General features: G+C 45.6%; 1 protein-coding gene across 1 annotated transcript in view; it reads right to left on the reverse strand.

Annotated features, from left to right (window-relative positions):
- Positions 1–23,939, reverse strand: part of CFAP57 (cilia and flagella associated protein 57) — a 55,354-nt gene that overhangs the window by 26,788 nt on the left and 4,627 nt on the right. The window contains exons 4-13 of the mRNA XM_036255717.1: positions 22,842–23,128; positions 20,675–20,882; positions 18,690–18,842; positions 14,034–14,173; positions 13,098–13,263; positions 12,280–12,393; positions 9,187–9,399; positions 7,624–7,797; positions 4,686–4,847; positions 849–1,004 (exon numbers count right to left, since the gene is read on the reverse strand). Of these exons, the coding sequence (XP_036111610.1) occupies positions 849–1,004; positions 4,686–4,847; positions 7,624–7,797; positions 9,187–9,399; positions 12,280–12,393; positions 13,098–13,263; positions 14,034–14,173; positions 18,690–18,842; positions 20,675–20,882; positions 22,842–23,128 (1,773 nt within the window). The remainder of the gene's footprint in view (positions 1–848; positions 1,005–4,685; positions 4,848–7,623; positions 7,798–9,186; positions 9,400–12,279; positions 12,394–13,097; positions 13,264–14,033; positions 14,174–18,689; positions 18,843–20,674; positions 20,883–22,841; positions 23,129–23,939) is intronic.

The following is a 23,939-nucleotide window of genomic DNA, read 5'->3' on the forward strand; positions in this document are numbered from 1 at the left end:
AGGGAATGTGGGATGAAGGCAGATTAGTGCAGAACAAAGAAATTATTCCAAGAGAGTCCTGGACCAAATCTAAGCACAGAAAGACCCTTTAGACCAATTTCATTCAACCTACTGACAACCTGGAGATCAATGCTCTGGTAGCTTTTTTTTTTTTCTTTCTTTTATTTATTTATTTTTAATTTTTTTTATCCTTACCCGAGGACATTTTTCCATTTTTTATTCAGATAGAGTGGGAAGGAGAGAGAGGCAGAGAGAGAGAAACATCGATGTGAAAGGGACATATCGAGTGGCCGCCACCCACACGACCCAACCAGGGCCGGGGACAAACTGCAGCCAAGGCACATGCCCTTAGCGGGAACCGAACCCGGGTCTCTCTGGACCGCAGGCCAACGCTCTAACCGCTGAGCCTAACTGGCCAGGGCAGCTTTTTTTCTATACTTAGTTTTTCTTGGGACCGTTCATTTTATTTTTAAATAAATTTCTCTTGATCATAAAGGTAATATATTCTTACTGTAGAAAATTTGTAAATTATATGAAAGTATAAAAAAATAACATTTAAATGACCCAGAATTCTACTTTCCAGAGATAATCATGCTGTTAGCTATTTTCTTAAAAATTGTTCCACGTGTATTTATTTTACTTAATACTATTCACTACCATCTTATTGTCTGCTTTTTCCCACTCGCCACTTGGCTGTACTCATTGCTGACGTTACCAGCTATGCTTTCTGATCACACGTTGTCATGCATCTTGTTTTAGGAGCACCTGCCATTTCCATCTTGAGTACATTGGAGCAAATAGGACATTTCTGGGTATTTGCGGTTGCTGGCTTTGTCTCTGACACAGACCTGGTTTTTTGTTTTCAAGGACTCCATTTCCTGGATGAACTTTTCTGTTAGCTCCTTAATCTTCTCAGAATAGTTCATATCCTTTAGTCGCAACTGGTACTCGTTCTCCATTTTTAATTCTTCCACGCGCGTCTTCAGCTCCAACATGACCTGAGCCTTTGGGAGAAGGACACAGACTCAGGAACACAGTGTGAGTGGTCGGACCTTACATCTGTGGCCTGAGCTCTCTGAGACCTGCAGCTCTGGTTAGCCTCCAACTCATGTGCCTCAACCAGCACGTGTCACCTTTCCACCGCCAGACACACAGACTAAAAACTAAGAGACATATGAGCTTCTTCCTCTACCCTCATAACATACACTAGGTGAGCCCTCCTGTGTGCCAGGCACTGTGCTAATAACTCATCTCCTTTAAATACGGGTACGTGTCGCCTGCTCCGTGGGTCTATGGGGCCACACTGCTTAAGCCTGCTCCTCTCACTTTCTCATTCCCGGCACTCATGACCCCCCGCACTCTGCCCTACTTTTAATTATGTACTTGGATCTTGGCACTTTCTAATACATACTTTATCATTTTGTTTATTGTCTTTGTCTTCACACCCCACTAGAATTTAAGCTCTACGAAGGCTGAGATCTTTGTGGGCATGTCCACTGATACACCCCAAGTACTTAGAACCGTCCCCAACACTTAGCAGGTTCTCAAAAAATGTTTGTTGAACCGTGATTCCTGCCCCGTGGCACCTACAGTCAGAATAAACAGAGCGGGATGAATTGCGCTAAGTGCCCCAAGCCGGGCGGTTCCCAGGACTGTTCAGTTGTCCCCCTGCATCTGTTATTCTTCCTCTGGCCCCACTGTTACTATGTCAGGTTAGATCCTAAGACTCCAACTTCCTGGTTCCTAGGTCTAGTGCCTTCTTCCTTCAATCTACAGCAGTCATCATTGCCACGGTTTCATAAAAATACTGTACTACACACACACCTCATTTTAAAAAAGTTAGTGTTGATGACCGAGGAGGCAAGAACACAGGTGTTTTCTTCTTGCTCACTAATCAATACGCTGTGCTCCCCCCTCCTCCTGTCTGGCCCGTCTCCCCTGCGGCCGAGGGTAACTAGAGGACAGGGAGCGAGCTGTGAACGCCTCTGCTCCTGGCCAGTGGGCTAGCGTGGATCTGGCACACGAGAGATGAACACAAGCTGCGAGTACAAAGTCAGGAAGGGAAAAGCGAGGGCACCGAGTGTGGTTTGGTGTAGGGAGGAGGCCGAGACTGGGTCAGACCACCAAGGTCCCTGGAGGCCATGCTAAGAAATTTGGGTTTTACCCTAGAGGGCCTCCGAAGGTCCTTGTCTAACCTGATCAAGTTGACTTTGGCCTGGAAAGGACCTCCGATGGCAGCGTTTAGCACAGGCTAGATTAGAGAACCGAAGGCAGGGGCCAGGCTCGGGCCAGGGACGGGGCGGGGGGATGGCAGGGGCTCGGCTGGAGGTGGGGCAGGGAGAGCACAGGGTAGTGGAAAGATTCGAGAGATTTTAGGGAATGTGGGGCCTAATTGGGGCGAAGGTGAGAGGGCTGGGGATGAAGACTCCTCTGCTAGATTGTTCCCTGTGGGTACACTTGGTCTGTCTTGTTTCACTGCTTTATTCTGGGAGCCTGGCACAGGACCACAACATCATCAGCACTAACTAAGTATTTATCAAGTGAATAGATGGTCCCAGGGGCTGCCCGGACTAGTAGAATACATTTATTGTTGGGATAATCTAGTGTTGACAGGCTGTGCTTGACGTATTTGCTCATCATCCTCCCTCAAGGGCTTCTCCACGCTCTGCAGAGCAGCCATTCCCTAACCCAGGTCTGTCTGCGGGTCCTTGGGAACACTTTCCAAAGTCTAAAACATGATGCAAAAGGCCCCTCATTCTCTCTCTCCAGCATCTCCTGCCCCTCCCCCTGCACACCCTCTCTTCTCCGGCCCCATCTAGCCGGGGGCATCGTCCCCGGAATGACCCTCTCTCATTCCTCAGCACACACGTATTCCTGGGTGTTAAGATCCTTTCCCATTTATTCTGGAAGGCTCCATCCAAGGCTCACTTCCTCTGGCACCACCTGGCCTGGGTCAGGGTTCCCCCCCTGTACCCCCACAGCATTGTTCCTTCATAGCACCCATTACATCCTAAATTCCCTTTTTAAATTCCACCTCTACTTCCTCCCAGGCTATAAGCTAAAGGGCCCCCTCTGTCCTTCATTTCTGTGATCCCAGACCTGGTACAGTGTCTGGTACACAGCAGACCCCTCTGTAGATACCGGCTAGATGGATGAATAAATAAATGAATGGCTGAATGAGTGGGTAAATCCTGACCTGAGAGATAGCGACATAGAATGTCATAGACTGTAATGAAAGAACGGAGCTGGGAATTCTGGGGATGTGACTAGTAACGGTCAGGTGGAGGAAGGGCCCGGGAGGAACAGCCAGAGAGGCTCGCAGGGGACAGTAAGAGCATGTCTCGTGGACGCCAGGAGAGAGGGCGTCTGGGGACAAGCAGTGCACATACTGCTCATGTCCAGCGTGGCAGCAGTTCTGCCAGGCCAGCTGGCGGCAGGGGCAGGAGTCAGACACCTCAGGCTTTGGGTGCAGCCTGGTAGCTCCTATTTGGTCTCTTCCCTTACTCTCAGGGAGGAAGAGAGAAGAAAACGGAGAAGGAAGAGGAAACATATTTGTCTACCTGCAGTAGGTCAGACCCCAACTCTCAAAGACTCTCCCTCCTCCTTGCCCCCCACTTTGCCTTTCCTGCAGAAAATTCCAGGGAGCTCTAGGAGGGACCCCTAGGAAATGCCAGGGGCCCACCATCCTGCTTTGGGGCCACTTCAGCATTGCTGGTCTGATGGTTTTACTGGTCTCCATCTCTCATTTGACTGAGTTTCCTGATCACAGGACTAGTGCCTGTTTCACACATGCGTCCTCAGCGCCTAGTAAACAGTAGGTGTTCAATAAACGCACTTTGGATTCTGTGTGAACAGCACTGAGTGCCTAGTTTCACTCTCCCCTGTAAGCCTCTTGAGTTTACATTCAGCTTCTTCATCAGAGAGGGAGGCACAGAGCTATGCACCCGAAACAAATCTAGACGGCACGTTTAGTACATGAGCAGGAGGCAAGGCCCTTTGCAATAGAGAGAGTGGGCTCGAGACTAAATCTGCGTCAGAGCCCTTGGTGACTTCAGACATGTCACTGAAACCATTTCTTGAATCACGGGAGAACAATAGTACCTTCTTCATAGACACTATGTGAGCTTTAAATGAGAAAATGCTTGTAATTAGCACAGTGCCCGGTCCATGGCAAACCTAAAAAAGTGGTGGTTATTGGTTATTACTTTCTTGTTTTATCATTATGAGGAATGGGTTTCAGGATGTTTTAAAAATACCTTTTTATAAAAAAAAGAAGGCTCCATACACTAGCAGTTATTAAGTGTCACAGATAGAACTGTGATATTCAGTTTGTCAGTTCAGTTTTATCAATATTTATTGACTGTCTTCCATGGGCTAGAGACTGTGTGTCATACAAGAGAATTGTGCATCATGGTCCCCGGCCTCAGACAGCAGGAAGGGAAAAGCTAGTGTCTGGACCACTAGTAGCACACAGAGTAGGATGATCACGGGGGGAGTGGCAGCCAGGTGCGGTGGGAACAGGTCGAGCGGCAGAGAGGAGGGCAGCTGGCCATGGGGGCAGAGTGTGCAGGGAGCACTGGGCACTGGTGCCGCCGGGCTGCAGGGGCCCTCGAATGCCGGCCCAGGAATTTGGGCGCAGTCTACAAGGAATCTCCACATCTGTCTCCATCAGATCAGATCCTTACCTTCTCTTCCATGTCTGTTTTAGTAACAAGCACCTCTTCGGCAAAGCCCACCTCCCTCTCTCGCTTGATTCCCCGACCGTCCTTATCAAAGACCTTCCAGGTGAACAGGCAGCCATCCTTGGAGACTGTCAGCAGGAACTGGTCATCAAAGGTGAGCAACATCTGAGAATACACCATGGAGGGGAGGATTTCTGAGGCCCCGCCGAGCGGGACTGGCTCTCGCGCAAGCCTCCCTCCACGCAAGCCCAGGCAAGCTTCACGGGGAGGCGGTGTCAGTCCTGGGTAAGAACAAGACGGGAGCCCTCACGGGTTTCTGGTAATGAATAAAAGAAGCAAGACTGTGTCCACATTCTCTGTGCATTTGGAATCTTATAGCCAATCATTATCTAGACTATTCAAAGAACTCTCAAAACTCAACAGTAAAAACCCCAAACAATCCAACTAGAAAGTAGGCAAAAGATATGGAGACATTTCACAGGAGAGGATGCACAGATGGCAAATAAGGACAGGAGAAGACATTCGACATTTTCAGCCATTAGGTAACTGCAGATTAAGACCATGATTAGCTATCACTACTCATCCATTAGAACACCTAAACTAGGAATAGTGACAATACCAAATGCTGGCGGTGACGTGGAGGAACGGGCTGTCTGGTGCATCGCTGGTGGGAATGGCAAACAGCTTGACAGGCTCGTAAAAAATGAAACATACTTACAGTAGGATCCAGCAACTGTCCTCCTGGGCATTTATCCCAGAGAAATGAAAACTGAGATTCACACAAAAGCTTGTACATGATCTTCTTTTTTTTAAAAAAATCCTCACCCGAGGATATTTTTCCATTTTATTTTCATATAGAGTGAAAGGGGGTGGGGTGGGGGGGGAGAAAGAAAGAGAGAGAGAGAGAACGATGTGAGAGAGACACATCAACTAGTTGCACGACCAAAACCAGGGCCCTTGACAAGAATCGAACCCATGACTCATTGGTCCGCAGGCCGACACTCTAACTGCTGAACCAAACTGGCCAGGGCTTGTACATGATTTTCATAGCAGCTTCATTTGCAATAGCCAAAAACTGGAAAAAAAATAAAAATATCCTAAGATAGGTAGGTGGTTAAAAAAAACTACGGTGCAGCCTTACCCTGGAATGCTACTCGGCAGTCCAAAGGAATCAACTACTGATACGTGAACTAACTTAGATGGATCTCAAGGACATCATGCTGAGTGAAAAAAGCCACTCTCCGAAGGTCACTTACCACATGATTCCATTTATATAGCATTCTCAAGATGATATTTTAAAAATGGAACAAAAATGAGCGGCTGCCAAGGACTCGGGACGGGGTGGTGAGGGCCGGTGTGACTAGGACAGGGCAGCATGAGGGAGCTGTTTGTGAGGATGGCATAGTTCTGTATCCTGACTGCAGCGGTGGGCACACAGATCTATGCATGAGATAAGGCGACAGAGACGTATACACACGTATTGTACCGATGCCAACTTTCTGGTTTGGTACCCTACTATCATCACATTAGTTGTAATTACTGGGGGAAGCTGGGGAAAGGGTACACAGGACCTCCATGCTATTTTTAAAATTTCCTGTGAACCTATTATTATTTCAGAATAAAACACACACACAAAAAAACAAAAGAGTCAACTGTGAAAATGTCCTCCCACAATCAGTAGTATGTGTCAAAAACCTTAAAGACGGCAATGGCCTTCCCCTCGGGAATTCCCTCTCTGGCGAGGGATTTAGCCTTAGAGAATAACCAGAGATGCCCTTGGAAAGCTGTACCTAGGACACTCATTAGAGCCGGCAAGGCAGCTTAAACGCCCAGTTTTAAGAGAAGAGTTACATGAGCTATGGTCCATCACATGACAGAATATTTTTGTAGCTACTAAAATCATGCTTTTCAGGACTACTTAATTACTAAATATGGCAAAGTGCTTATAATAGCATTAAGGTGTGTTTTTTTTTAAGGCTACAAAAGAGTGTACATACAGTATAACTTCAATGTATGTAAAACACACACTAGATACATAAAGGGGTAGAAATTTAAGATGCACCAAAATATTAATGATGATATTATGAGGGGTTTTTATTTCTAAAATAAACATGCATTGCTTTTATAATCAGAAAAATAAACATCTTGTCCAGAATGTCACAGTAATTTACTTTGGACCCAAGAACCAGGCTCAGTACAGGAATGTTCCAGGTTATAATGAAAAATCCTTTCTTAATAAAGTTAGTGTCTATACTAGGTGAGCCAACAGTTTAGGACATAATAAAAAGCCTCAGGTGTTGGTGTTGTTCAGTCTGGTGTAAGGGAGGGGTAGGGGGAAGAGCTACGCATGTTCCCAGTGCTGGTTTCTTCAGAGCTCCGTGTAAATAGAAACACTACTATTTAGAAGGGAGAATGAAGGGACAATGGACAAATGTGTGCTTATGTGCTCATGTTATTACCCCCAGGGAGGGCCTGTGCACCCTCAGGGTGGGGGAGGGGCTCATCTCCTGGGCTATGACACCTTTCAGTCCAGGGAACTTCCGTGGAGGAGGAGAGGGAGAGCTGTGATCAGCCAACACTCAGAGCTGGGAGGAAGACACTAGCCGGAGAGAGGCCTGGGTGGGGCACCTACAGCATCTCTCAAATGGCCCTTTATTGTCCACAATATTGTGGTAAGCAACCTTGTACACAAACCTTTGGGTGCAGCTCTGATTATTTCCTAGGATAAATTACTAGGAATAGTTTAAACAAAGAATATTAATAGCCAAAAAGTGTCTAGTGAATGGATGGCTGGATAAATAAATCAGGAGACAGAAAAGACATTGGGAGGTCAATGGGGTGAGGAAGGAATGTGGGGGCAGGATAAATGGACCTACTGACAGCTAGCTCTGGGACTGGGCCTCTGAAAAGAGGGTTCCCTGAAAAGAGGGTCCCCTCTCACCTTGGTGACAGGACCAGCATGGGCCTGGTATTCATTGAACTCTTTCTGCGAAGTCAGTGGGTACTTCATCGCACGAATTGTTCCCACTGAGGTACCCACAAAAATCATGCGCCCCGAGTGAGAGATGACAATGGCCGTGTAGATGACATCAAATGCTGACATCTCTCGAAGGATCTGGAGAAAAGACAGCTCTGTGAGGGCTGAGCCATGTCCCCAGGTTCCCAAGTCATTCTCTTCCTCTCCTCTGACAGCAATGTTAGGGCAAGCTCTGTATTTAAGTAATGTGTCTCCCATTCCTGATGGCATCTGCAATAGTGCTTAGCACATAAAAGGCACACACTGAGTATGTGTTGGCTGCTTGACTGATAATAAACAGGTCTACAAGTTAGAAATAACACCAATAAAGGGGGACCTTCAAATAGCACCTTCTAGGTGCCAAGCACCATTCTATGGCTTTTATATGTTGTAACTCATTGAATCCTCACAAACCCCCTTCCAGAGAGTTACTGTTATCCCTGAAACAGAGTCACAGAGATGGCAGGTTGTTTGCCTCAACCACCCACCTCGTAAGTGCAGTCAGGCTGCAGAGTATTTGCTCTGCTATATTACCATGCATCCCAAATGCAGACGGGATGTGGCCCATAAACTTATTCAGCAAACACTGATTAATGTTCATTATATAAACAAAACTATACTATCAGGAAACTCATTCCTTCACATATTAATTCACTCACCCATCCATCGGACTAAGCCCCCGACATTGATCGACTGTTTGCACGGGGCCACGCAGTGGATGCCAGCTAGTGGGAAGCAGGAGGGGAGAACCATGGCCCTGCCCTGCCGGAGCTTTGCTCTGGTGCAGCACTGTGAAGGCCACCACACAGTGTGGACCAAACTACTTGGGGCACGAGCTGAGACACCCTCCTCTAAGCTGTGTTCCAGTCATGGGGAATCCTGCCTCAGGTCAGTGTGCTGCAGCGGTACATCTACTTCCTCAGGGATCAGCCAAAGGAAAGCAAGAGAAACCAGTGAAGACCAGCTGCCGCTGGGTCCTGGCGAAGGGCACAACCACGTGTGTATGAAGTGTCCTCGCTGAGCTCTTCTCTCCTCCCCTCAACTCTTTGGAGCCAAATGTCATAATTCTACGATTCCGGAGTTTGGGGGTTGTCTCAAACAAAAACGGTGGCAAGCCTAGGTGACAGCAATAACTATAGCTCTATTTTTACCCCAGGAAAGTCAGTGCAGATCAAGGGTAAGAGTGCAGTTTGGAGATGCTGATGAGCTCCATGCCTGCAGGATGGGGAGAAGTTCTAAACAGCAAACAAAATCTAAGTGAAAAGGGGCCCCACAATTTAGCCCAGTCAGGTAGGGCACTGGGCAGGAAATTCCAGGAGCAATAATAGCTGAAGTGACTGAAAAGGAATGAGGAGCCAGGTGTTACCCCATGAAGAGGGGACCCTATTCTCACAGGCCCTGTTCCCACCACACTGTCTTCTGTAAACACAGAGGCTGTCCCCTGCAAATCAGTGTAGCAGCCCAGAGGCGGGGCAGGCGCAGACTCACGGAAGAATCTGCAATCTCCTTGAGGGTATGGTCAGACCCAACAGCGAAGATAATTTTGGAATCAGGAGAGATGGTTACACAGTTGTAGCTGCAGGACTTGAGCACACATTCCGTCTCTCTCTTTCCTGTGGACAGATTCCATTCATATACCGCACCGTCTGTGCCACAAGAAATCAGTTTGCTGTCATCTGCATTCCACACAACGGAACGGATCTACAGGGGGTGAAGACATACCCAGTGAAGAGTGCGCGCGCACACACACACACACACACACACACACACCTCACATGGAAGAGGCGGATGGACTCTACATGCGGTCCACTAGACTGAGGCAGAATGTCCTTTCCTGGCACATACTCTCCAGTAAGCACAAAACATAGCTTCTTGGTAATATTAATATTCTGTTTTCCAAGATGCTTGCAAAATATGGAAGATGAAACACTTCCATTTCCATTTTACCTTAAAATGGCAAGACTGAATTGTAATGGTTCCTATAATGCTACAACCAATCAATTATGGCTATGTTCAATTAATAAAAAAAAGTTTTTTTGGGGGGAAAATAATTATATATTCATAGGAAGTTGTAAAAATAGTAGAGAGAGAGGGGACCTCTGGAATAGCAGAGTAAGGATCTTAGTTGACCTTTTCCCCAACAAAATAAGTTAACTTTTAAAAATAAAACAAGCAATTAAAGTCTCCATAAATTGTCCTAGGGGCATAGAGCAAATGTAGAAACATTCATTCAAGAAAATCTACTCGGTCTCAGTAAGAACAGAATCTGTGGCATTTGAGCCGTGACTTCCTCCTTTCCCCTTTGCTGATCGATGAATTTTATTCCCCTGCACTCTGGGCAGGTGTGGCCGAAAATGGGGCCCCTCTCCCTCCAGCTCTAGTCTTTGGCTATGGTTTCACCCCAGGAGGGACAGACTGCTGGTGTTTCTTATCCCCCCTCAGAGCTCTGTCTTAGGCTCTGCTCCAGGTGTAAGAGGCCAAGAATATCAATGCAGGAGAATACTTGTTCCACACCATGAGGGGAGCCCTGAAAAGACCCAGGGCCTCCACCCCCTTTCCTCTGCAAGTGCCACTCAGAGTGGAGAGGTCACTCCTGAAAAAGTGGAGCAGGGACTCTGCCCAGGGGACAGTCAGGCCATAAAACAAGAGCTCTATAGCTCTGCTCAAGGGGACCGACTTATTTGGAGCAGAGCAGCGTGCTTTCATCCGTGTCTCCACAGTTGCTTGAAGACCAGTCCACTGTGAAGCAGCTCTCAATAACGCTTCTTCACTTACTTACCTTCACTTACGCCCTGCTCATTGCTAAACTCAACGGTCAGTTTTTAGTCTTTATAGGACCTCTCTCTCTGACATTTAATACCAGTGACCACTTTATCCTTTTGGAAACTAGGTCCCTGGCTTCTTTGCTATAAGTCCCTGATTCCAGTTTCTCTTTGTACTTTCATTTGAATCTTTCTCTTCTTTTAATAGTCCTTTAAATGTTGGTTACCTGTCTCTTTCCCAAGATTCTTCTCAGATTTCACACAGGCCCCGGTGAACTAATCCATGCCTCTGACTTCCACTATGAACTAATCCCCTGAATCTTAATTTTCAGCCTTGACTTCTTGCCTGACCTCCACACTCACATATCACTCTTCCTGGACATGTCAGACATAACATGTCCAAATGGAACTTAGCATCTTTCTTTTCTCTGTCTCTACTACTAAAGCCATGGTTTAGTCCCTAACTCATCTTTTACCCTCACTTCCTAGCTGGTCTCCATCACTCTAACTTTCCTCCTGTCTAAGTCATTCTCAATACTGTTTGCAGAATTACCTTCCAGATCCTATTACTTCCTTTCTTAAATCCTTTCAGTTGCTTCTCATCACCTACAGACGAATGTTCAATTCCTTGGCCTGGCATACAACACTCTGATGCAGCCAATTTCTCCAGCTTTCATTACCACTCCTCAGTGTGCTCCATGTGCCAGCCGTATAGAGCACACATCGCCATCCTGTGTTATGTTTCCATTCCATCATCCGTAACGCATCCTTCTGCCTAGAATGCTTTTATTTTTTTATTGCTTTTTCTCCACAAATTCATCTGCTGACTTCTTTTTTTTCTTTATTGATTTTTAGAGAGAGAGGAAGGGGGAGAGAGAGAGAGAGATAGAAACATTGATTGGCCACCTCCGGTCTGCCCCCCACTGGGGATGTGGCCCACAACCTGGGCATGTGCCCTGACCGGGAATGGAACTGGTAACCTTGCGGTGCACGGGTGGATGCTCCACCACTGAGCCACACCGGCCGAGCCATCTGCTGACTTCTTACCCCTTTCCATCTTTCGCCCCTTCCATTTCTTTATGCTCCATTTCCACTCTATCTTCAAGAACGATAGATTTTACTTCCAATGTATCTTTTAAATTCATCCACTTCTCCCTATCTGTACCATCTCCATCCTGGTCCAAAATACTATCTTCTATTGTGTAGACATCCACAATAGTCTCCTTATGTCTTTCAATACTTTCTTTACTCTGTAGCCAAAGTAATCTTTTAAAATGCAAGTCTGGTGATATAATTCTCTGCCCTGAAAATCTTCAGTGATTTCAAGGAACAAAGATAAAGTATAAAAATCCTTAAAAGCCTACAAGGTTCAGTGTAATTGCCTCTGCTAACCTCTCCAATCTCAGTTCTCTACAGGTTTTATCCTGATACCCATATTCCACAGACATTTCAGTTCCTCGGACACCCTATACAATCTCCCACCTCAGGGTCTTTGGAGCCCTGGCTGCAATGATTATCCCCACCAGCTCTGTCTGGTTAATCCCTACCCACTCCTTTAGGACCAAGCCTTTGTAAATACCCCAATCTCCTCCACTATGCCAATCCCTTCATTATTTCCTCTCATGACACCTCATGTTTTTCTTTCATTGAGTTTATTGCAATTTGTCATTAAATTTGGCTGTGCGTTTGTTTTATTGTCTCTTCCCCCAGGTAGACAATGACTCCGAGAGGAAAGGAATCACTTCTCGCTTGTTCACTTGGATCCCACGGGCTAGCGCAGTGCTTGGCTCTGTGCCCTCCACACGGCTCACTCGCTTACCTTCCCCGTGTGTCCTTTCAGGTTTGAGATGTTCTCCAGGCTGGTGGTGGTAAAAATGTGAATCACATTTCCATTGACTGCAGCAAACAGGTGCCCTCCATTGCTAAAGGCACACTATAAGGAAATACAGCCAGAGAGCAAGCGTGAAAGAATGAGCAGTCTCGTTGGAGGTCACGGCCTAGAGTGCCTTTCCTGAGTTCGGGCTGAAACCATGTGTGGAGGAGGGACTCCGGGAAAGGTACAAATGTACTGGGAATTGTCTGACACTTTCAGACCCTTTCACTATTCCTGTAGCTGACACTGCCACGTGCACTAAGTATAGAGCTGCTTGGATCACAGAGTAGAATACCCATTCTGTCCACACAGGAAGTTGCAGAGTGGGGAAGTGATTCCCGGGACCACTGTCTTGTTTCTGCTGGTCATCTCGGGGAAAGCTGATGGACTGCCTACTGCCTCTGCTGATTTTCCCCGGCTTCGCCCAGGCTCCGACCTCACCTTCCCAATTATGACTGTGATTCTGGGGTAACTTTTCTTTTTCAATGCTTTTGTATTACTCCACAATCACAGGGAGGACTTGCCGCAGGTGGGATTTCACAGGGCTTTGGGCTCATTGAAATATTTTGGTGAGAATAAGAAAAAGGTGATAGAACCATATACTCAATAAGTTTGGTGGGAGAATAACTGGATTTCTTTCTTTCTTTTTTAAGCCACTGAAATTTTCTAAGACATATTTTGGTCCCACCTCCCTAGAGCATGTTAGTTGATATTTCAACCCTGGCTTTCCCAGAAACTGAACTTTTATCTCCAGCAGTTCTTACCTCTCTGCATCCTCTAATAGAGTATTCTTTGAATGAACGTATATCATCGATGAGTAGATTCATGAGGCGTAGTTTGTCAGCAAACCCTACTACAATGAAGTGACCAGATGGGTGAAGGCTGATTGTGTATGCCTCTTCTTGGTATTCCTTATAGAGTTCCAGAGTACTGTGAGAAAGGTCAGTTACTGAATTATAAGTCTAGCCTGCTAACTCCCTCGAGCCCTCCATTGTATCTGGTATGTATTCTTATCATAGCATTTGAGATACTTTATTGCTTGCAATAATTGTTTGCTCTCTTTTCTAGATTTTGGTTATTTGAAGATATGAGCAATGAGTATGGTAAGTAAGGGGACGGACCAAGGGGTTGTCTAGTGATGTTGAATGAACAGTTCCATTTAGATTCCCCAAATCAGAAGGATTGCACATCTTATTTTTCAGCAGCTCCAGCAACTGTATATAAGATAAAAGAAATTACAGTGTGGGGCCAATCTAGGACAGAGATTCTCAGGGGAGCTATGCCAGGAGGAAACATATCACTAGAGAGTTGAGGGAGGTTGCGGGCAATGATGAGGAGAAAACAGATAAATAACAGTCTGGCAAACTCTGTGCAGCTCTAATGGGCATGAGGGGTTAGGAAAGCTAGGAGGACATAGGAGGTCATGGAAGAAGGTGAGATCCTGGAGTATTATCTCTATGACCCTAGAGTCTAGTACAGTGTCTGGAATGGAGCAAGCATTTACTGAAGCACAAAGTATTTTTCTAGCCCATGCAAGAGTGAAAAGGGAAGGTAGGTTGACTGAGTTGATCTAAAAAAATATTTTTTCCAACTGAAAGCTTCTAAGTAATTAAAATTTAAAACTCTCTAAAATAATTCACATGAAAAATTTAACAACTCAAATCCTGCATATTAAAGTAGCAAAGCCTTTCATTCCTTACTTTGACTCATAATTCCAGATGCGAATGGATCGATCCAGAGAACAGGTGGCAATGAGGGGTTTGCGGATGCAAGCAGCTAGACCGGTGATGGATGCTGAGTGCAATGGGTACATCAGATACTCAAAGTGGGCTGGCTCCCCCTGGAGATCATACAGAAGGAGACCGGCACAGTAAGCAGAAGGCTGGCTGTGTACTTCAGCTCTCATTACTACCCATGAACGTTAATTAGCCTGGGTGCACAGAAATCAGGCTGTGAAACAATTGTTTTAATGTTATGCATATTTTCCTAAGTCACTATTAGTTTAAAATGTTATTTCAATGGCAATAAAATATTTTATTCCATGAATATACCAGAATTTAATTTAGCCAATCTTCTACCGTGGGAACATTGAAGTGGTCTCCAATTTTTGTGACTTAGGAATAACCAAACTAAATTTCCTTGCAGGTAAGTGTGTGTACCTCTCTGATTACTTCCTTAGATACTGCCGACGTCAAGCTTTTTTATTGTAATGTAAGTGCCTGACAGTTGGCTGTAATTGTCGAGGCATCTGTTTGAAGACATCCATCTTGAATAAACATATTGCCAGCTGTATGGGACGGCAAAACAACCAGACAGGACAGTGTTTGCACAAACCTTTTGGCAGGAAGGAACATATAGATTCATGGTGATTGGAAAGGTCAGCCTGTTAGGTGGAATGATGGGGTGAGGCTGGGGCAGCCAGGGCCAGCCCTGTGCACCCAAGTTTGGTTATTCTCAGAGCACAGGGAGGCCACTAAAGAGTTACAGTTGTGATAGTGGTGCTGGTGGAGGATGTGCATCTTGCAATGACCGGATATGGGTTTTGAAAAGATCACTTTGGTATCAAAATGGAACATGACTCAGGGGCAAGGAGGCAGAGCGTATGTACAGAGATGGACAGAAGGCTTTTATAGCCAAGGAGAGAGAGTGGAAACGCTCCCTTCCACAGAAGACCTAACTCCTCTGGCCTGGTTCTTTCCTCCCCTTGCAGACCACCTCCTCACAGGCCCTGCCACCTCGGGGCAGAGGCTCTGCAAAGAGCTTGCCCCTCCAGACAAAGCAAATTGGAGATTCGGCCATAAAATTAGTCCTTTTAGAGTCTATGTGAATCAGTTCTGCCAGATGATAAAAACCATTTTTAAATCTGCAGTTTAAAAACAGCCCTGGATTCATGGTGTCGCCAAGAATAGGTGGCCAGAAAGGCTGCACCTGAGAGGGTCAACCAGGCAGCATCACCTCCTTTACTCATCTCTTAATTCCAGTTAAGAGGCCACCTCATGAAAACAACTTGTGTCTCTTGATGGATGAATGAATAAAGAAAATGTGGTATCACCTTAAGGGCCCAGCGGGGTGATCAGGGAGGCTGTGCCACTGGATCCTACAGGACACCTACAACAATAGGCCACCCTACGAAGCCTAGGAGACATAGCAACTCTACCTAATACATAGAAACAAACACAGGGAAGCAACCAAAATAAGGAAACAAAGAAACATGTCCCAAATGAAAGAAAATAATAAAACTTCAGGAAAAGAACTAAACAAAATGGAGATAAGCAATCAATCAGATGCAGAGTTCAAAACACTGATTTTAAGGATGCTCAAGGAACTGAGAACTTCAAGGAATTTAGTGAGAAGTTCAAGGAACTTAAGGAGAACTCCAAGGAACTTAGTGAGAATACCAACAACAGAAAAAAGGGCCAGTCAGAAATTAAGGATGCACTAACTGAAATAAAGAATAATTTACAGAGAATCAATAGTAGAATAAGTAAAGCCAAGAAGCAAGCCATCGATTTGGAATATAAGAAAGCAGAAAACACCCAATCAGAACACAAAAAGAAAAAAGAATCCAAAAACATGAAGATAGTGTAAGAAGCCTCTGAAACAACTTGAAGCATGCCAACATTTGCGTCATGGGGGTGCCAGAAGGAGAAGAGAGAAAACAAGAAGTTGAAAACCTATTTGAAACAATAAGGACAGAAAACTTCCCTAACTTGGTGAAGGAAACAGACATACAAGTACAGGAAACATAGAGAGTCCCAAACAAGATGAACCCAAAGAGGTCCATACTAATACATATCATCATTAAAATGCCAAAAGTTAAAGACAAAGAGAGAATCTTAAAAGTAGCAAGAGAAAGGCAGTTCATTACCTACAAAGGAGCTCCCATAAGACTGTGAGCTGATTTCTCAAAAGAAACTTTGTAGGCCAGAAAGAAGTGGCAAGAGATATACAAGGTGATGAAAAGCAACAACTTACAACCAAGATTACTCCATCCTGCAAAACTATCATTCAGAATCGATGGACATATAAAGAGTTTCCCAGACAAGAAAAAGCTAAAGGAGTTCATCGCCACCAAACCAGTATTATATGAAATGTTGAAGGGTCTTCTTGAAGGAGAAGAACAAAAATATGAACAATAAAATGGCAATTAATACATATCTATCAACAATTGAATCTACAAACAAAATGAGCAAGCAGAACAGAAACAGACTCATAGATACAGAGAACTTTTTGTTGCTTGCCAAATGGGTGGGGGCTGGGGAGATGGGTGAAAAAGATGAAGAAATTCAGAAGTACAAATTGGTTGTTAGACTGATGAACCTCAAAGGGAAGGGGGAGAGAGGGTGGGATGAGATAAACCAAAGAAATTCTATGCACATATGCATAACAAATGGACACAGATAATAGTGTAAGGGGGCAGGATTGGGGAGGAGGGAGTCAATGGGGAATAAAAAGGGGGGACATCTGTAATACATTCAACAATAAAGATAAAGTTAAAAAATTTGGGCCCTGGCCAGTTTGGCTCAGTGATTAGAGCGTCAGCCCGTGGTCCAGAGAGACCCAGGATTCTGTTCCTGCTAAGGGTACGTACCTCAGTTGCAGTCTGTCCCGGCTGGGTCATGCGGGAGGCAGCCACTTGATGTGTCCCTTTCACATCAATGTTTCTCTCTCTCCCTTCCACTCTATCTGAACAAAAATGGAAAAATGCCCTCGGGTGAGGATGAAAAAAAAATTTTTGGAAAAAACAAGATGTGGTATATACATATAATGGACTACTACTCAGTTGTAAAAAAGATGAAATCCTGCCATTTGCCACAACATGAATGGACCTTGAGGGTATTGTGCTAAGTAAAATAAGTCAGGTGGGTGCCCTCATGGAAAAAGAAATACATATGAGTTCACTTGTATGTGGAATATTAATAAAAACACAAAAACAAACAAACAAAAACAAGCTCATGGAGGCAGACAACAGATTGGTAGATTGGGGGTGAAGAGGGGGAGGAGGGTGAAATAGGTAAAGGGGATCAATTGTATGGATATAGATGGAAACTATATGACTTTTGGGGGTGAGCACAATGAGGTATATTTAAATATTGAATTATAATGTTAGACCCTAAAATTTATATATAATTCACCTAGAAAAAAAAAGAAAAAAGAGGCCATCTCATAACCTCTCACTGAAAATAGGTGAAAGTGATGCTCAGAGAGGTTTAATCCAGAAGATTTGCCCAAAGTCACATAGTAACTTTTAAGAACTAATTTCCTGCCCAGGCTGGTTTGGCTAAGTGGATAGAGCATCGGCCTGCTGACCAAACAGTCTTGGGTTCAATTCCTGGTCAAGGGCATGCACCTGGGTTGCAGGTTCAATCCCCGGCCCCAGTTGGGGTCCTACAGAAGGCAACCAATTGATGTGTCTCTCTCACAATAATGTCTCTCTCTCTCTCCCTCCCTCCCACCCTTCTATTCTATGTAAAAAAAAAAAAATCAATAGAAAAATATCTCGGGTACAGAACAAGTTCCCTGAACTTTCAAAAACTCATTTGGTGTGTGATACTTTCAAAACCCTCTATTGGCCCTGGCAGGTTTGGCTTAGCGATTAGAGCATCCACCATGGACCAAAGAGTTGCAGGTTTGATGTACTTGTGGGTTTGATCCCCGACCCTGCCCAACTCAGGGTCGGGCGGGAGGCAACCAATTGATGTGTCTCTCTCACATCAATGTTTCTCTCTCTTTCTTTCTCTATCAAAAAAAAAAAAAAATCAATGGAAAAATATACTCAGATAAAGATTTAAAAAAAGCTCTACTGTATAGCATTTAAAAAAAAAATTGAGGCCCTGGCCGGTTTGGCTCAGCGGTTAGAGCGTCAGCCTGCAGTCCTGAGAGACCCGGGTTCGGTTCCCGCTAAGGGCGCGTACCTCGGTTGCAGTTTGTCCCCGGTCCTGGTCAGTTGTGCGGGTGGCAACCACTAGATGTGTTCCTTTCACATCGATGTTTCTCTCTCTCTCTCTGTTCCTCTCTCTCCCTCCCACTCTACCTGAACAAAAAATGAAAAAAATGTCCTTGGGTGAGGATAAAAAAAAAAAAAAATTGAGATATAATTGACATAATGTTGTATTCTTTTGGGGTATACAACATGATTTGATATATTAGCCTATTAGCTGTTAAATACACTCAGATCACTCTTATCTTAACAACAAAACAATTCTCTCCAGCCTCATCTCTACACCTCGTTCTGTGAGCCAGTATCACCCTGGTGCCAAAAGCAGACAAAGGCATCAAGGAAAAACTGCAGGCCACTTCTGCTAGGAACACAGATGAAAAAAGTCTGGACAGAAACACTGCTGGGGAAGACTCGCCTTGCTGATCTCCGTCAGGGACATGGTGATGCTGTAGAGTTGGTTCCTGTTGGTGCTGGCAATCAGGGTTTCCTCCGAGGGGCTGAAGCACAAGCAGAGGATGTCCTGTTTGTCAGACTGACTCGGGTCATTGCTCTGCGGGTCCACAGGAACCTGCCCAGGACGCAAGACAGCTGTCAGCGACGTGCCCGCAGTGTCAGTGGGTTCTCAGGTGTCAGAGTTCTCTCAGATACTTTGACCTGGTGGCCTCCCAGACCAGCATGGCTCCAGGACCCACCTCAGAGGTGGGGAAGGAGGGCTCGAGTTGCCTCTGTTTCTGTGGGCTTTGTAGTCACCGTTACGTGATTAGCGGCTGAATAGTAAGACAACGGCGTACGTAAAAATGATCCAGCTGTACATGCCCAGTTGCGATCTCTGCTGAAAACAAGCGTTAGTCTAATTCCCACCCAATCCCACTCTCGTATTCATTTGGAATATGTTGTATACCCCAGTGCAGGCGCCCACCTGCACTGAACATACCAGTGTGTACTTCAGGGTGGCCGAGGGGAAGGACACAGCCCTTGTTCCACGTGGGGTGGGTGCGAGGGCCTGTAGTTCCCAAGTAGACACTATACAATTCAATTTCCTTTTCCCTGCTCTTGCTTTTCTCCTATTAACAACCAAACTTCTTGAAAGGTTGGCCTGCATACACCATCTCCACTTCCTTATCACCCACTCAGCTCTTAACTCCTTAGAATTTGATAAAAGAATTTTCCTTCCACTGCATCATTTACTGACACTGTCCTCACACACATAGGACATTTCCTTATCACCAAAGCCGGACGCCCCTGCCAGTCCTCATCTTTTTTACTTTTTTACAGCCTGTAGCAGTGATGGCGACATCGCCTCCCTGGTGCCCAGGACACTGGGCTCTTGTGTTTCCCTCCCTCTGCCTGGGGTTTTGCCTTCTTGCACAGCTCATTCACCCTTCTTCACACAATCAACTCCCCTGCTCCACAGGACAACGAAGGCTCTGGGAGGCCGGCCCTGACCGGCCCTGGGCTGGGGGGCACTGCCGTTCCGTTCCCAGTGTGCCCTCAGCACCGAGTTCCCTCTGCTGTCACGTCTATCACGCTGTGTAGAGTAGCTGGGGAGCCAGCAGACTGGGGGCCTTGTCTGTGTTGTCCCGCTGCTGTCTCCCACAGAACCTGGAGACGCACAGTTTTGCCAGACTCAGCTGCTCATCTTACGTCTCAGCCAACAAGCAGCAGAGTTGAGTCCGACTCGTCCACTGTGTTTTCAGCCACTTCGTGTCCAGGGCCCTCCATGGCCCCACTGTCTCTCCCAAGCAGAGCGCTGGCGCTGAGCACAGAACTCTCCACTCAAAGCCAGGTGGTCTGCTGAATTACATACGGGCCTCAGGTTGGCCTTTGAGATCTTTAGTCCCTCTCTGCTGGGGGACAGAAGGTACCCCGAATACACTACCTGCTCCCAGTCAGTGGTGCCTTGGGTCTATTTGTTCCTTCCACCTAGAATTCCTGATGTTTCTTTCTGTTAAATGTTACCCAGACTCTAAGGCCTTTCCTGAAAGATGACCATCAAACGCCCAGAAGCCTTCCTGGTTCTTCCCCAACCAGATACACCCTCTCTCTCCAAAACAGTGTGTATCACTTCGTCCACACACATTCACTGAATGCTTACTGTGCGGGGTAGTCTGCTGGACATTCAATATCGATATGGATTATAATAATACAATTTTTTTTACAGGAACCCTAAGCTTCAAAGAGACAATAGAATTTTCCAAAGTTCTCTCCCAGGATTCAAATCCAGTGCTTCCCAATTCTAAACCTCAATGCTGTCCATCTGTCCTGAGGACAAATGGTTCCAGTTTCCGTTTCTGCTCAGCACGACAAGCTCTCTTCTCCCCATCAGTCTTTGTCAGTGCTCCGATTCTGGAGAACGAACATCAGCAAGACCCCAGTTTCGCTTCTTCCTCCCCTCCTTACCCGGATTTCCCTGCTCTCATGATAAAAATCCTTGTCTTCCATCTTCTCAAACAGCAGGACTCGCCCCGGCCCTGCAGAACAGGCGAAGCCCTTGGAACAGGCCGCCACGGCGAACACCTGCGGCATGCTCAGCTGGCTGTGGTTGCTGTTCGCCAGGACTTGTTCGAAGGAAGGCACTGGGGAACTGAGCGTTGGAAATTCAATCAAGCTGGAAGAAGAAAACAGCATGTCACGTTTACAGAGACAATCCCAGGGAGAAGAATTCTGCCAGGGAGGAGAAAGAAGGGCTGTCCTTGGGTGTGGGAGAGACCACCCAGTGGGATCCCCTTTTCCATAACCAAAATGCTACCCTTTGCCCTGGGAATGCTACACAAACTCCAAAGGAAGCCTGGGAGGTTACACATTTATTTGGTAGTCTCACAACCCTGTGTGATCACGACTGTTACTGCCATTAGTGTTATTATATTATTATTATCCTCATTTTGGTATTTAGAAAAAAGTAGCTTAAGGGATTGAGTTTTCTAAAAACCATACAATTAGTGAGTGGAAGAGATGAGATTCGACTCAAGGTGTCCATTTCCTCTCTCCATCCCTCTCTACCCCCCTCATTCGTTCATTCATTCATTCATTCAATCATTCATACACTAGTATTTCCTGGCACTACACAGTGTTAACCACTCTGTGAAACAATAGTAAAGAAGATTGATACATTTCCTGCCTTCAGAAGGCTATAGTCTAGGGTGCACATGATAAGGACAATTAGGGGGCAACCAAGCAGGATGGGAACACCCAGTCGGCAGGTAGAAACTATTTTCTGAAGACAGTTCAGAGAAGGTACACCTACCAGAGATGAGTAGAGGCTGAGATCTGAAGAACGAGCAACGGTGTCAGGAGAACTACATGTTACCAAGCCCAGAAGCAAGAGCACGAGGCGTGCAGGGCCAGAGCCAATGCTCTAGACGTAAGGAAGAGTAGCAGATGCATGGACCAAGTTCAGGAGTTTGGCCTTTATTCTTAGAGCCCTGGACCCACTGAAGGAGTATGAGCACAGCAAACTGGAGGCATGGAGACTTATTAGGAAGCTCTTAACCAAATTACAACAGAAAAGGAGATGTCATTAGTATGGGGGATGGTGAAAATGATAAACCAAAAGTTAATGAGGAAGAAGGATTTACAGTGTGCCTGTGGTTGAGGCTAAGGGTCTGCAGTCAGACAGATCTCGGTTGGAATCCTGACCCTGCCACTGAACAATGCTGTGATTTTGGTGAGCCAGTAAACCTCTTTGAGTGTCAGTTTCCTTGTCTATAAAATGGGCATGATAATAATATGTACTACATAGGGTAAGACTCAAATGAGAATGTACATAAAGTGCTCAAGGCAGTGCCTAGTACGTACAATGGTACAGTAGATGTGGGTGAGAGACTATTGGTTGTAGTGGAGGCAAAACTGACAGCTCCCTCCTGAGCCCCCACTTCAGTCATATGCTTCTGTCAGATTTACTGATGACATTTCCTTGCTCTTCTTTGTTGGTCTGCTGCCTCCTACCGAATCGTGAGGTCCTGGAGGAGCTGTGTCCCCAGGACCTAGCAACGTGCCTTGCACACTGCAAGCGCTCAGTGGACATTTATTCAATTGATTCAGTAAATTAGGCAGCCATTCAAAAATATATTTTTGAAAAAGCTGTAATTCTGAAGACTAATCATACTAAAATGCTTATAAAGTGAGGTTAGGTATAAAAATAAAAAGAACTGTATCTAGGCTATGGTCATAATTGTCAAATTTGTGCTTGAATACAGATGAACACTGGGAAGGCAACGAGAAAATGAAGAATTGGTTTTTAAGGTAGAGCGGTTATGAGTGATTTTTAAAGAATGCTTGTTTTGATGGCATGGTATTAATACAATGAATATCTATATATCTATATATAGATGTATAGATTGATTTGAGAGAGAGAGAGATATCGATGTGAGAGAGAATCATCGACTGGTTGCCTTCTGTATGCACCCCGACTGGGAAGTGAACCTACAACCTGGATATGTGCCTTCACCAGGAATCAAACTAGTGATTTTTCGGTACATGGAATGATGCTCAACCAACTGAGCCGCTCCAGACAGGGCTACAATGAGCATGTTTTCATAAGAGCACCAGCTCAGAGGGGTGCCATTACCTTTCTGATTCCTGGACCCTCTCCAGATTCTTCAAATCACCGGAGGACTCCTTGACCATTATACTTGTCTCCCAGCGTTGATCTCCAGATTCAAAGAGGATGAGCCTGCCTGTATCAGTGCCAACGACAATCTTGTCATCAGACACCCAGGTATGAGCTAGGTAGTTCTGGGGTTCTCCCCTCTGAAAGTTGGTTTGCTTCAGGGTTCCCTCAGCAAAACGGAGAAGCTTAAACATCCCATTTCCAGTGACACAAACCTGTGTGTTATCCTGAGGACTGAAGCTCACCTGTAAAATGTGAAAGCATAAAAGAAAAAGATTTATAAAATTAATCTTGATGGAATTATTTCCCATTTTACTCATTGATATTTATTTCAGGTAGCTCAGAGTATCCTTGAAACCACCAAATCATAAAGTTTTGATACTATATTTGATAAGAGCACAGATCTACATCCATGATATTTGTGGGGCCAGTAGTTTTAAACTAGGAAACCTACACAAGTCATTTTACAAAGGCCAAAAAGCAAACTGGGTAGGTCTTGACAATGGCTAAATACTGTGTCAACAAAAAGGAATGAAGGCTCAGCTGGAAACACAGCAACATGAGTGTCTGGCAGGTATGTTCCCTGTCCAGGGGAAGGAACAAATGTCAGGGACTGCTATGTGGTCTCCTACCAATGGAGCTTCCTTTGTCTGTACCCTCATCCCAACGCAGAGTAACAGGCAGTCAACCCATCACCTCACTAGATGGTGAGCAACTTGAGGGGCTGTGGCTCTTTCATCTCTGTATTCCCAGTGCTGGGTTCACAGTGGGCATCTAACAAGTGTGCGTTGAGTCTACCGGAGTGAAGGTGCTCCCTGCTCTGAGTGGGGATGCTGCAAGGCCTCAGCGTGGCCTGGAGGAAATGATCTTCCAGCTCTACCTGATTCTGTGATCACCATGCAGCCTTCTGATGGCTAATTTCACCTTCCAAGTTCTCTACTCCTAGGGACAAAATACACTGTATAAACGATGTGAGTGTTCTCGTCCTGACGTGCTGGTTTATACACCAGCCTCTTGTGAGAATAATGGAGTCCATGCCTGAGACGCTGAATAGAA

Source organism: Molossus molossus, unplaced genomic scaffold (assembly GCF_014108415.1).
Source record: "Molossus molossus isolate mMolMol1 unplaced genomic scaffold, mMolMol1.p scaffold_m16_p_12, whole genome shotgun sequence".
Classification (NCBI taxonomy): domain Eukaryota; kingdom Metazoa; phylum Chordata; class Mammalia; order Chiroptera; family Molossidae; genus Molossus; species Molossus molossus.